Source organism: Oncorhynchus kisutch, unplaced genomic scaffold (assembly GCF_002021735.2).
Source record: "Oncorhynchus kisutch isolate 150728-3 unplaced genomic scaffold, Okis_V2 scaffold976, whole genome shotgun sequence".
NCBI lineage: Eukaryota > Metazoa > Chordata > Actinopteri > Salmoniformes > Salmonidae > Oncorhynchus > Oncorhynchus kisutch.
The window spans coordinates 85,444-100,521 of record NW_022262921.1 but is presented as its reverse complement, the minus strand read 5'-3'; the positions used below and the strand labels follow the sequence as shown (position 1 = coordinate 100,521).

At 50.2% G+C, this 15,078-nt stretch overlaps 1 protein-coding gene across 2 annotated transcripts in view; it reads right to left on the bottom strand.

Annotated features, from left to right (window-relative positions):
• Nucleotides 1-1,444: 1,444 nt before the first annotated feature.
• Nucleotides 1,445-15,078, bottom strand: part of smc2 (structural maintenance of chromosomes 2) — a 49,049-nt gene continuing 35,415 nt past the window's right edge. The window contains exons 19-27 of one of the 2 annotated variants that reach the window (XM_031817283.1): nucleotides 14,236-14,364; nucleotides 13,463-13,606; nucleotides 12,385-12,459; nucleotides 10,596-10,715; nucleotides 9,260-9,460; nucleotides 7,725-7,841; nucleotides 4,116-4,276; nucleotides 2,358-2,505; nucleotides 1,445-1,872 (exon numbers count right to left, since the gene is read on the bottom strand). In XM_031817283.1, the coding sequence (XP_031673143.1) occupies nucleotides 1,693-1,872; nucleotides 2,358-2,505; nucleotides 4,116-4,276; nucleotides 7,725-7,841; nucleotides 9,260-9,460; nucleotides 10,596-10,715; nucleotides 12,385-12,459; nucleotides 13,463-13,606; nucleotides 14,236-14,364 (1,275 nt within the window). In that variant the 3' untranslated portion in view covers nucleotides 1,445-1,692. Of the gene's footprint in view, nucleotides 1,873-2,357; nucleotides 2,506-3,036; nucleotides 3,158-4,115; nucleotides 4,277-7,724; nucleotides 7,842-9,259; nucleotides 9,461-10,595; nucleotides 10,716-12,384; nucleotides 12,460-13,462; nucleotides 13,607-14,235; nucleotides 14,365-15,078 lie in introns of those variants that run through there. The other variant, XM_031817284.1, reaches the window with a different exon arrangement.

Here is a 15,078-nt window from a genome sequence, read left to right as displayed (position 1 = left end):
CCTACCTAGTCAACCCTGAACACACACACACCTACCTAGTCAACCCTGAACACACACACACACCTACCTAGTCAACCCTGAACACACACACACACACCTACCTAGTCAACCCTGAACACACACACACACACCTACCTAGTCAACCCTGAACACACACACACACACCTACCTAGTCAACCCTGAACACACACACACACCTACCTAGTCAACCCTGAACACACACACACACACCTACCTAGTCAACCCTGAACACACACACACACACACACACCTACCTAGTCAACCCTGAACACACCCCCCAGATCTGTGGACAGGTGTGATGATTATAATGTCAATGGGTGGACGGCTGGCTGGGTCATTTATAATTGTAAACGCCATATCAACTCACTATGTAAACAAACAGCACCCTATTCCCTATATAGTGCACTGCTCTGAAGTAGTGCACTATTGTCGTCCAGGGATCATCAACTAGATTCAGCCGCGGGACAATTTATCATTTCTTTTCTTGAGCAGATGGATCACAATTGACTAAAAACATCAATTTTAAAATCTTGTTTGGATTTGTAAAGGATCACATGCATCTCTTGGAGACTTTGGAATAGATTTCCCAAACTAAAATCATTTAGAGATGTTTTTTTTTAGTCTTACATACTTTCTTTAAAAAAAACAAGTCCTGGGCAGTTTGGGAATCTGGTGCCGTTGGGTCCTGTGTAACAGCTTCTCTCCTACAGCAGCCAGTACAGTCCACCCCTACGTCCCACATGGTGCCCTGATTCCCTAAACACTACTAGTGGGAATAAGGGGTTGCCATTTGGGACGTAAACCCAGGATGATACTGCAACTTTATTTAATACATTGTCTGTCAACTCCTTGGTCCTGGAGAGCTACTGGGTGTTATGGAGGCTGTTGTTCCAGCCAATCAGATCATTCCACAGAGGGCTGAGTGTGTGTTTTGCCTTCTCCCTCAATGAATTTAAGGTCACTAATTAGTAAGGACCTCCCCTCACCTGGTTGTCTAGGTCTTTAATGGAATGAGATGATCAGCAGGCTTTTGTTCCAGCCCAACACTTATCACGGTTTGGACTGAAATAGGTGCCGGGGAGCTCCACAATACTGTTAATTTTCTGTCGAACGCCTGATAGGTAATGTTAACTAGTGCTGGGTTGGACCAAAAGCCTGCACCTACCTCTGGAGCTCTTCAGAACTAGAGTTGGTGACCAGTGATGTTTCTCTGTCTGAACTTGGTAATTACTTCTTTCTCTCCCCCAGTTTGCATGTGTAAAAAATATATTTTCAGCCATGTTGATTAAAAACCCAACAATGAACAGTGAGGGGTCGGTTGGTGTGAGAGGGAGGCATGTAATTCTTGTGAATTTGTCTCCAAAAATAAACTACCTTGAGCTTTGAAGATGTCATTATTTGGGTTTTAAACAACGCCAGACTGTGTTTGTGAAAACGGCTTTTATTTTAAGCAACAAGACATTGATAATATTCATGGTGTAGAACCAGTATGTTTCAGACACACAAACATCTGTATACAAGGACAGAAGAATTGCTATATGCAGGTTATGTTAAGCCAGACGGCTCGTTGGATGGACAAGTAAATCATTGTAGAAAGGCCTTAACGTACATAAGGACAAACAAGACGCGTAGAAACATCAGTTAGCCTCTCTAGCTAGCTACAGACATGAACTAGTTAGCGATTCTTTTTTGTGCCTGCGGCCGATGAGACGTGCCTTTCCGCGGCCCCCTGTTCTGGTCTGGTTGGGCCTGGGTGGTACGGGACACGGCAGACACCCCGTCTACAAACTTGGTCTTGAACAGAACGTTGGCGTTGGTGAACATGCCATCCTTCAGAGAGACCACCACAAACTACAGAGGAGAAACAAAAGTGGGTTCTGTTTAACATATTTTATTAGGCAAGTCAGTTTCAGGTGCAGAACGACCAGTGTGTATCCCCCGTGCTGACAAGGTAAAATCTTGCAACCTTTACGGTTACTAGGCTACTACCACCCCCAGTGTGTGTAGGACTGGTGTGTTACCTCCTCTAACCACTAGGCCACCCTGCCGCCTCTACACTCTAACCACTGGGCTACCCTGCCTCCTCTACACTCTAACCACTAGGCTACCCTGCCGCCTCTACACTAACCACTGGGCTACCCTACCTCCTCTACACTCTAACCACTAGGCTACCTCCTCTACACTCTAACCACTAGGCTACCCTACCACCTCTACACTCTAACCACTAGGCTACCCTACCTCCTCTACACTCTAACCACTAGGCTACCCTGCCACCTCTACACTCTAACCACTAGGCTACCCTGCCGCCCCCAGTGTGTGTAGGACTGGTGCGTTACCTGGGAGTGTGTGAAGTGTGTCCTCAACATCTGTCCTATGTTCTGTGTGTGTGAGAGGTCCAGGGCAGCATCCACTTCGTCCAAGATGTAGATGGGAGCAGGTTTAAACAGCAACATGGCCAGGATCAGAGACAAGGCTACTAGAGACCTGGAACACAGGTTTAAATAGGATCAGAGACAAGGCTACCAGAGACCTGGAACACAGGTTTAAATAGGATCAGAGACAAGGCTACCAGAGACCTGGAACACAGGTTTAAATAGGATCAGAGACAAGGCTACCAGAGACCTGGAACACACAGGTTTAAAACAGCAACATGGCCAGGATCAGAGACAAGGCTACCAGAGACCTGGAACACAGGTTTAAAAACAGCAACATGGCCAGGATCAGAGACCTGGAACACACAGGTTTAAACCGCAACATGGCCAGGATCAGAGACAAGGCTACCAGAGACCTGGAACACACAGGTTTAAACAGCAACATGGTCAGGATCAGAGACAAGGCTACCAGAGACCTGGAACACACAGGTTTAAAAACAGCAACATGGCCAGGATCAGAGACAAGGCTACCAGAGACCTGGAACACAGGTTTAAAAACAGCAACATGGCCAGGATCAGAGACCTGGAACACACAGGTTTAAACAGCAACATGGCCAGGATCAGAGACAAGGCTACCAGATACCTGGAACACACAGGTTTAAAACAGCAACATGGCCAGGATCAGAGACAAGGCTACCAGAGACCTGGAACACACAGGTTTAAACAGCAACATGGCCAGGATCAGAGACAAGGCTACCAGAGACCTGGAACACACAGGTTTAAAACAATACACAGTTACACGCGCTACTATAACACTGTCCAATACACTGTTACACACGCTACTATAACACTGTCCAATACACACAGTTCCACGCGCGTTCGGCCAGAGGACCATTCTGTACACAGTTCCACGTGCGTTCGGCCAGAGGACCATTCTGTACACAGTTCCACGCGCGTTCGGCCAGAGGACCATTCTGTACACAGTTACGTGCGTTCGGCCAGAGGACCATTCTGTTCACAGTTCCACGTGCGTTCGGCCAGAGGACCATTCTGTACACAGTTCCACGTGCGTTCGGCCAGAGGACCATTCTGTTCACAGTTCCACGTGCGTTCGGCCAGAGGACCATTCTGTACACAGTTACACGTGCGTTCGGCCAGAGGACCATTCTGTACACAGTTACACGTGCGTTCGGCCAGAGGACCATTCTGTACACAGTTACACGTGCGTTCGGCCAGAGGACCATTCTGTTCACAGTTCCACGCGCGTTCGGCCAGAGGACCATTCTGTTCACAGTTCCACGCGCGTTCGGCCAGAGGACCATTCTGTTCACAGTTCCACGCGCGTTCGGCCAGAGGACCATTCTGTTCACAGTTCCACGCGCATTCGGCCAGAGGACCATTCTGTTCACCGGAGTCCACTTCAATAGAATCCAAGCTAGTGTTACTGATCACTAGCCAATAAAAAAAGAGCTGTCTTAATCCATCATCTGACCTTTGACACCTTCTGGCTGCGCGTACACAGGCAGGACAATTCTGATATTTTTCACACCAATTGATGTTTTGGCCAAATCATATCAGATTTTTTCCCCCCAGAGCTGATCTGGGTAAACGGCCATTGTGTTTGCAGAGGTGAGGAAACTAGAAATTAGTAGCACAAGTCTAACACACACACTGTATGTATCAATAACCAATCAGTTAATGATTCAATTGATCCCCCGGTACCTCTGTCCTCCGCTGAGTTCAGTGAGGTTCTCCTTCCACGTGTTTCCCAGAGCCACCTTGAACTCCAGGCCCTCTAAGGCCCCGCAGCCCTCAGGAGGGGCCAGACGGGCATCAGCCCCCGGCAGCAGGGTGGAGAAGATACTGCCAAAGTCTTTATTCACCTGGAGACACACAGACAGGAGAACGAGAGGAGACAGGAGACAGGAGAGGAGACAGGAGACAGGAGAACGAGAGGAGACAGAGACAGGAGAACGAGAGGAGACAGAGACAGGAGAACGAGAGGAGACAGAGACAGGAGAACGAGAGGAGACAGAGACAGGAGAACGAGAGGAGACAGAGACAGGAGAACGAGAGGAGACAGAGACAGGAGAACGAGAGGAGACAGAGACAGGAGACCGAGAGGAGACAGGAGACCGAGAGGAGACAGAGACAGGAGACCGAGAGGAGACAGGAGACCGAGAGGAGACAGGAGACCGAGAGGAGACAGGAGACCGAGAGGAGACAGGAGACCGAGAGGAGACAGGAGACCGAGAGGAGACAGGAGACCGAGAGGAGACAGGAGACCGAGAGGAGACAGGAGACCGAGAGGAGACAGGAGAACGAGAGGAGACAGGAGAACGAGAGGAGACAGACAGGAGACAGGAGAACGAGAGGAGACAGGAGACCGAGAGGTAGACAGAGACCGAGAGGAGACAGGAGACCGAGAGGAGACAGGAGACCGAGAGGAGACAGGAGACCGAGAGGAGACAGGAGACCGAGAGGAGACAGGAGACCGAGAGGAGACAGGAGACCGAGAGGAGACAGGAGAACGAGAGGAGACAGGAGAACGAGAGGAGACAGGAGAACGAGAGGAGACAGGAGAACGAGAGGAGACAGGAGAACGAGAGGAGACAGGAGAACGAGAGGAGACAGGAGACCGAGAGGAGACAGGAGAACGAGAGGAGACAGGAGAACGAGAGGAGACAGACAGGAGAGGAGACAGGAGACCGAGAGGAGACAGGAGAACGAGAGGAGACAGGAGACCGAGAGGAGACAGGAGACCGAGAGGAGACAGGAGACCGAGAGGAGACAGGAGACCGAGAGGAGACAGGAGAACGAGAGGAGACAGGAGACCGAGAGGAGACAGGAGACCGAGAGGAGACAGGAGACAGGAGACCGAGAGGAGACAGGAGAACGAGAGGAGACAGAGACAGGAGAACGAGAGGAGACAGAGACAGGAGAACGAGAGGAGACAGGAGAACGAGAGGAGACAGGAGAACGAGAGGAGACAGGAGACCGAGAGGAGACAGAGACAGGAGAACGAGAGGAGACAGAGACAGGAGAACGAGAGGAGACAGAGACAGGAGAACGAGAGGAGACAGAGACAGGAGAACGAGAGGAGACAGAGACAGGAGAACGAGAGGAGACAGAGACAGGAGAACGAGAGGAGACAGGAGAACGAGAGGAGACAGGAGAACGAGAGGAGACAGGAGAACGAGAGGAGACAGGAGAACGAGAGGAGACAGGAGAACGAGAGGAGACAGAGACAGGAGACCGAGAGGAGACAGGAGACCGAGAGGAGACAGAGACAGGAGACCGAGAGGAGAAAGAGACAGGAGACCGAGAGGAGAAAGAGACAGGAGACCGAGAGGAGACAGGAGACCGAGAGGAGACAGGAGACCGAGAGGAGACAGGAGAACGAGAGGAGACAGGAGAACGAGGAACACGAGAGGAGAACAGGAGAACGAGAGGAGACAGGAGAACGAGAGGAGACGAGACAGGAGAACCGAGAGGGACAGCGAGACCGAAGAGGAGACAGAGACCGGCGAGAGGAGACAGGAGACCGAGAGGAGACGAGAAGGAGACCGAGAGGAGACAGGAGACCGAGAGGAGACAGGAGACCGAAGGAGACAGGAGACCGAGAGGAGACAGGAGAACGAGAGGAGACAGGAGAACGAGAGGAGACAGGAGAACGAGAGGAGACAGGAGACAGGAGAACGAGAGGAGACAGGAGAACGAGAGAGACAGGAGAACGAGAGGAGACAGGAGACAGGAGACCGAGAGGAGACAGGAGACCGAGAGGAGACGAGAGAGACCGAGAGGAGACAGGAGACAGAGGAGACGAGAGGAACAGGAGACCGAGAGGAGACAGGAGAACGAGAGGAGACAGGAGACGAGAGGAGACAGGAGAACGAGAGGAGACAGGAGACGAGAGGAGACAGGAGAACGAGAGGAGACAGGAGAACGAGAGGAGACAGGAGAACGAGAGGAGACAGGAGAACGAGAGGAGACAGGAGACCGAGAGGAGCAGGAGACCGAGAGGAGACGGAGACGAGAGGAGACAGGAGACCGAGAGGAGACAGAGAGGAGACAGAGACAGGAGAACGAGAGGAGACAGAGACAGGAGAACGAGAGGAGACAGAGTCAGGAGAACGAGAGGAGACAGAGACAGGAGACCGAGAGGAGACAGGAGAACGAGAGGAGACAGGAGAACGAGAGGAGACAGGAGAACGAGAGGAGACAGGAGAACGAGAGGAGACAGAGACAGGAGAACGAGAGGAGACAGAGACAGGAGAACGAGAGGAGACAGAGACAGGAGAACGAGAGGAGACAGAGACAGGAGAACGAGAGGAGACAGAGACAGGAGACCGAAGAGGAGACAGAGACAGGAGACCGAGAGGGAGACAGAGAGACAGGAGACCGAGAGGAGACAGGAGACCGAGAGGAGACAGAGACAGGAGACCGAGAGGAGACAGAGACAGGAGACCGAGAGGAGACAGAGACAGGAGACCGAGAGGAGACAGAGACCGAGAGGAGACAGAGACAGGAGACCGAGAGGAGACAGAGACAGGAGACCGAGAGGAGACAGAGACAGGAGACGAGAGGAGACAGAGACAGGAGACCGAGAGGAGACAGAGACAGGAGACGAGAGGAGACAGAGACAGGAGAACGAGAGGAGACAGAGACAGGAGAACGAGAGGAGACAGAGACAGGAGAACGAGAGGAGACAGAGACAGGAGAACGAGAGGAGACAGAGACAGGAGAACGAGAGGAGACAGAGACAGGAGAACGAGAGGAGACAGAGACAGGAGAACGAGAGGAGACAGAGACAGGAGACCGAGAGGAGACAGAGACAGGAGACCGAGAGGAGACAGAGACAGGAGACAGAGACAGGAGACCGAGAGGAGACAGAGACAGGAGACCGAGAGGAGACAGAGACAGGAGACGGAGAGGAGACAGAGACAGGAGAACGAGAGGAGACAGAGACAGGAGAACGAGAGGAGACAGAGACAGGAGAACGAGAGGAGACAGGAGACCGAGAGGAGACAGAGACAGGAGAACAAGAGGAGACAGAAAAGTTTGATGAGTCACTTTGCCAGAGACATGAAGACTTTGAGACTTTGTCTCAGAGGACAAACACAGTCTGGTGATGAAATAATGTCTTTGTCTCAGAGGACTGACAGTCTGGTGATGTCACTAACAGTCTGGTGTCTTTTTACCACAACTTGTTTTCACATCAAAATGGTTCTGTATCATTAAGACATTTATCAAACACAGAGACAGACAGACACACAGAGACAGAGACAGACAGACCTTCTGCCAGACAGACAGACAGACAGACAGACAGACCTTCTGCCAGGCGATGTTGAGGGCCTCCTTCTTCTTCTGGTCCAGCTCCTCTATGGTCTGGAGGATCTTAGACTTGTCATTCTCTACGATCCTCTTCTTCTTCATCAGGTCATTATACTGACGGGGCAAAAACAGGGTCACGGGTCACGTTCTCAACTCTCCTCCAATCATATCAAAGCTACCATTACCTATTGAGACCTGCCAGAACCTCGAGAAGGGCCCAAGAGGGGAAGGAGGAATCCAAATAGATTTGATATAAGGTCCAAAGGAAACACACACACACACCTCCCCAAACTCACCCTCTCCTCAGCCTGACTCAACATGTAAAACACACACCTCCCTAAACTCCCCCTCTCCTCAGCCTGACTCAACATGTGAAACACACACCTCCCCAAACTCACCCTCTCCTCAGCCTGACTCAACATGTAAAACACACACCTCCCCAAACTCCCCCTCTCCTCAGCCTGACTCAACATGTGAAACACACACCTCCCTAAACTCACCCTCTCCTCAGCCTGACTCAACATGTAAAACACACACCTCCCCAAACTCCCCCTCTCCTCAGCCTGACTCAACATGTAAAACACACACCTCCCCAAACTCCCCCTCTCCTCAGCCTGACTCAACATGTGAAACACACACCTCCCCAAACTCCCCCTCTCCTCAGCCTGACTCAACATGTGAAACACACACCTCCCTAAACTCACCCTCTCCTCAGCCTGACTCAACAAGGTCCAAAGGAAACATACACCTCCCCAAACTCCCCCTCTCCTCAGCCTGACTCAACATGTGAAACACACACCTCCCTAAACTCACCCTCTCCTCAGCCTGACTCAACATGTAAAACACACACCTCCCCAAACTCCCCCTCTCCTCAGCCTGACTCAACATGTGAAACACACACCTCCCCAAACTCCCCCTCTCCTCAGCCTGACTCAACATGTAAAACACACACCTCCCCAAACTCCCCCTCTCCTCAGCCTGACTCAACATGTAAAACACACACCTCCCCAAACTCCCCCTCTCCTCAGCCTGACTCAACATGTGAAACACACACCTCCCTAAACTCACCCTCTCCTCAGCCTGACTCAACATGTGAAACACACACCTCCCCAAACTCCCCCTCTCCTCAGCCTGACTCAACATGTAAAACACACACCTCCCCAAACTCCCCCTCTCCTCAGCCTGACTCAACAAGGTCCAAAGGAAACATACACCTCCCCAAACTCACCCTCTCCTCAGCCTGACTCAACATGTGAAAAACACACCTCCCCAAACTCACCCTCTCCTCAGCCTGACTCAACATGTGAAACACACCTCCCCAAACTCACCCTCTCCTCAGCCTGACTCAACATGTGAAACACACACCTCCCCAAACTCCCCCTCTCCTCAGCCTGACTCAACATGTAAAACACACACCTCCCCAAACTCCCCCTCTCCTCAGCCTGACTCAACATGTAAAACACACACCTCCCCAAACTCCCCCTCTCCTCAGCCTGACTCAACATGTAAAACACACAACTCCCCAAACTCACCCTCTCCTCAGCCTGACTCAACATGTTCATGGCTCTCTTGTTGACAGATCTCTCCAGTCGTGTCTTGGACTCTTCCAGCTTCCTCAGCCTCTGGCCCGCCTCTTTAGGGTTGTTGACCTTGAAGTCGTATCCCGTGTTGGGCTGGCCGAACAGGCCTCTCTCCTGACTGATCCACTCGTGTTCCTCTAACATACGAGACACCTGGAGAGAGGGATGGATAGAGGACAGGGAGAGATGGATAGAGAGAGCGGAGATGAGGGATGGATAGAGGACAGGGAGAGAGATGGATAGGGAGAGAGATGGATAGAGGACAGAGAGAGATGGATAGAGAGAGGGATGGATAGAGGACAGAGAGAGATGGATAGATAGAGGACAGAGAGAGATGGATAGACAGAGGGATGGATAGAGGACAGAGAGAGATGGATAGAGAGAGGGATGGATAGAGGACAGAGAGAGATGGATAGACAGAGGGATGGATAGAGAGAGCGGAGATATGAGACAGAGGCATGGATAGACAGAGGGATGGATAGAGGACAGGGAGAGATGGATAGGGAGAGAGATGGATAGAGGACAGAGAGAGATGGATAGACAGAGGGATGGATAGAGGACAGAGAGAGGGATGGATAGAGGACAGAGAGAGATGGATAGACAGAGGGATGGATAGAGAGAGCGGAGATATGAGACAGAGGCATGGATAGAGAGAGCGGAGATATGAGACAGAGGGATGGATAGAGAGAGCGGAGATATGAGACAGAGGGATGGATAGAGAGAGCGGAGATATGAGACAGAGGGATGGATAGAGAGAGCGGAGATATGAGACAGAGCGATGGATAGAGAGAGCGGAGATATGAGAGAGCGAGAGAGAGAGAGAGAGAAAAGAGATGTTAGTCTGGCTAGCGGAACTCTCACGGTCCTCTAGCAGAAGGAACATCTAGTGCTGTGATTTAGTCTCTTCTGAAGAGACGAACAGATCGATCTGGAAACAGACAGAATATGAACAACATAAAGAGATGAGACGACAGATCAAATGGAGATTAGAAAGCAGAGTTGATCAGTAACTGACGTCTTTACGGTGTTTGATCAGTAACTACCTTAGCAGCAGCATCCTGACTGTCTTTACGGTGTTTGATCAGTAACTACCTTAGCAGCAGCATCCTGACTGTCTTTACGGTGTTTGATCAGTAACTACCTTAGCAGCAGCATCCTGACTGTCTTTACGGTGTTTGATCAGTAACTACCTTAGCAGCAGCATCCTGACTGTCTTTACGGTGTTTGATCAGTAACTACCTTAGCAGCAGCATCCTGACTGTCTTTACGGTGTTTGATCAGTAACTACCTTAGCAGCAGCATCCTGACTGTCTTTACGGTGTTTGCTGATGTTGTGTTCCAACTCTTTAATCTTCAACTGAGACTCATTGGTTCTCTCTCTCATATGGTTGGCTTCTGTACTTTTACCCTGGAACACACACACACACACACCACACACCACACACCACACACCACACACCACACACCACACACACACACACACACACACACACACACACACACACACACACACACACACACACACCACACACCACACACACACACACACACACACACACCACACACACACCACACACACCACCACACACACACACACACATCCACACACACACACACACACACACACACACACACACACCACACACACACACATCCACACACACACACACACCACACACACACACATCCACACACCACACACACACACCACACACACACACATCCACACACACACACACACCACACACACACACACATCCACACACCACACACACACACACCACACACACCCACACACCACACACACACCACACACACACACACACACACACACACTTTGTTATTACATCTTCAAAGTAGCTCATAAGAGTTGGGTAGAACTGAGATATTTTTTTACAAAGTGATCTGATCCTAGATCAGAGGTTATAATAATCTCTCATGGACAGATGCACGTAACAACTGATATTGTAGCGTCTCTAGGAGCCTCTATTTTCTCAATTTTATTCTCAAAAATCTAACTTCAAGTCCATAACAATGTTTAAACCATATCAGGAGACCACTTGAGGTCTGTGTAAAATCTCACGACATGTTCATTTTGGGATATAGGATCCTCTTTAAATGGGTTGTAGATACTATGGATGTAGGACCCTCTTTAATTGGGTGGTAGATACTATGGATGTAGGACCCTCTTTAATTGGGTGGTAGATACTATGGATGTAGGACCCTCTTTAATTGGGTGGTAGATACTATGGATGTAGGACCCTCTTTAATTGGGTGGTAGATATATGGATGTAGGACCCTCTTTAATTGGGTGGTAGATACTATGGATGTAGGACCCTCTTTAATTGGGTGGTAGATACTATGGATGTAGGACCCTCTTTAATTGGGTGGTAGATACTATGGATGTAGGACCCTCTTTAATTGGGTGGTAGATACTATGGATGTAGGACCCTCTTTAATTGGGTGGTAGATACTATGGATGTAGGACCCTCTTTAATTGGGTGGTAGATACTATGGATGTAGGACCCTCTTTAATTGGGTGGTAGATACTATGGATGTAGGACCCTCTTTAATTGGGTGGTAGATACTATGGATGTAGGACCCTCTTTAATTGGGTGGTAGATACTATGGATGTAGGACCCTCTTTAATTGGGTGGTAGATACTATGGATGTAGGACCCTCTTTAATTGGGTGGTAGATACTATGGATGTAGGACCCTCTTTAATTGGGTGGTAGATACTATGGATGTAGGACCCTCTTTAATTGGGTGGTAGATACTATGGATGTAGGACCCTCTTAATTGGGTGGTAGATACTATGGATGTAGGACCCTCTTTAATTGGGTGGTAGATACTATGGATGTAGGACCCTCTTTAATTGGGGTGGTAGATACTATGGATGTAGGACCCTCTTTAATTGGGTGGTAGATACTATGGATGTAGGATCCTCTAATTGGGGCGGTAGATACTATGGATGTAGGACCCTCTTTAATTGGGTGGTAGATACTATGGATGTAGGACCCTGAGGAGCAGCATGGTAATAACACCAGTACTACTGACAATAATGTAGTGATCATACCTTGATCTCTTTGTCCTGGGCTACGATCACCTCTTTCTGTCTAGTCAACTCCTCCTGGGCCTTACGCACAGACTCCTGGAGAGAGAGGGGAGGAGAGAGAGGTTGAGGAAAGAGAGAGAGAGAGGGGAGGAGAGAGGGGTTGAGGAAAGAGAGAGAGAGAGAGGGGAGGAGAGAGGGGTTGAGGAAAGAGAGAGAGAGAGAGGGGAGGAGAGAGGGGTTGAGGAAAGAGAGAGAGAGAGAGGGGAGGAGAGAGGGGTTGAGGAAAGAGAGAGAGAGAGAGAGGGGAGGAGAGAGGGGTTGAGGAAAGAGAGAGAGAGAGAGAGAGGGGAGAGAGGGGTTGAGGAAAGAGAGAGAGAGAGAGAGGGGAGGAGAGGGGTTGAGGAAAGAGAGAGAGAGAGAGAGGGGAGGAGAGAGGGGTTGAGGAAAGGGAGAGAGAGAGAGAGAGGGGAGGAGAGAGGGGTTGAGGAAAGGGAGAGAGAGAGAGAGAGAGAGGGGAGGAGAGAGAGGTTGAGGAAAGAGAAAGAGAGAGGGGAGGAGAGAGGGGTTGAGGAAAGAGAGAGAGAGAGGGGAGGAGAGAGGGGTTGAGGAAAGAGAGAGAGAGAGAGGGAGGAGAGAGGGGTTGAGGAAAGAGAGAGAGAGAGAGGGGAGGAGAGAGAGGTTGAGGAAGGAGAGTGTTGTCAGTGATAAAGTATATAAACAAATATAGCTAGTTCATGTCAACAATCCAGACACACCCGGGCCGGGCTAACTGATGAGGTGGACACTCAGGGCCGGGCTAACTGATGAGGTGGACACTCAGGGCCGGGCTAACTGATGAGGTGGACACTCAGGGCCGGGCTAACTGATGAGGTGGACACTCAGGGCCGGGCTAACTGATGAGGTGGACACTCAGGGCCGGGCTAACTGATGAGGTGGACACTCAGGGCCGGGCTAACTGATGAGGTGGACACTCAGGGCCGGGCTAACTGATGAGGTGGACACTCAGGGCCGGGCTAACTGATGAGGTGGACACTCAGGGCCGGGCTAACTGATGAGGTGGAGGACATTTGACAGTATTGGACCAGGAGGTAAACGGTACCTTGTTCTCTGCCACGGTGGTGGACATGTTGTCTATCTGTTCCTGGATCGTCTTCATGGCTTCGTCTACTGCCAGGATCTGTTGTTCATAGCCAGTCTGCTCCCTCTTCAACTCCTCCAACTCTAGGACCAGGGACTCAGCCTCCTGCACACACACACACACACGCACACACACACCTCATGTCAAAAGTGCAACCCCTTGTTTGTACACTGTGGAGGGTCTTGAATAATGTAACCCGGGTTACGGCTGGGGTAATGTAACCCGGGTTATTGTGCTGTGTCTTTGGTTTTGGGAACATTTGTCACAGAATTAAAGTGTGTGTGTGTGTTTTGTGTGTGTGTCTCAGTGTGTGTGTGTGTGTGTGTGTCTCAGTGTGTGTGTGTGTGTCTCAGTGTGTGTGTGTGTGTCTCAGTGTGTGTGTGTGTGTGTGTGTGTGTCTCAGTGTGTGTGTCTCAGTGTGTGTGTCTCAGTGTGTGTGTCTCAGTGTGTGTGTCTCAGTGTGTGTATGTCTCAGTGTGTGTGTGTCTCAGTGTGTGTGTGTCTCAGTGTGTGTGTGTCTCAGTGTGTGTGTGTCTCAGTGTGTGTGTGTCTCAGTGTGTGTGTGTCTCAGTGTGTGTGTGTCTCAGTGTGTGTGTGTCTCAGTGTGTGTGTGTCTCAGTGTGTGTGTGTCTCAGTGTGTGTGTGTCTCAGTGTGTGTGTGTGTCTCAGTGTGTGTGTGTGTCTCAGTGTGTCTCAGTGTGTCTCAGTGTGTGTGTGTGTGTGTGTCTCTCCACCTGTTGTCTCTCCTTCAGTTTCTTGCTGAACGCGTCAGCCTTGGTTTTAGCAGAGTTGACTTTCTGTTGAGCAGCTTTCAGTTCCTTCTCCCTCTCTGCCTCCGCATTCTTCATCTTATCCTCCAACACCTGGTGGAGCAAGGAGAGGTTTAACACATCAACACCTGGTGGAGCAAGGAGAGGTTTAACACATCAACACCTGGTGGAGCAAGGAGAGGTTTAACACATCAACACCTGGTGGAGCAAGGAGAGGTTTAACACATCAACACCTGGTGGAGCAAGGAGAGGTTTAACACATCAACACCTGGTGGAGCAAGGAGAGGTTTAACACTCCAACACCTGGTGGAGCAAGGAGAGGTTTAACACCACATCAACACCTGGTGGAGCAAGGAGAGGTTTAACACCACATCAACAGAGAGAGGAGAGGTTTAACACCACATCAACAGAGAGAGGAGAGGTTTAACACCACATCAACAGAGAGGAGAGGTTTAACACCACATCAACAGAGAGAGGAGAGGTTTAACACCACATCAACAGAGAGAGGAGAGGTTTAACACCACATTAACAGAGAGAGGTTTAACACCACATTAACAGAGAGAGGTTTAACACCACATCAACAGAGAGAGGAGAGGTTTAACACCATATCAACAGAGAGAGGTTTAACACCACATCAACAGAGCTAGGACAGAGGTTTAACACCACATCAACAGAGCCAGGACAGAGGTTTAACACAATATCAACAGAGCCAGGACAGAGGTTTAACACCATATCAACAGAGAGAGGTTTAACACCATATCAACAGAGCCAGGACAGAGGTTTAACACCACATCAACAGAGAGAGGT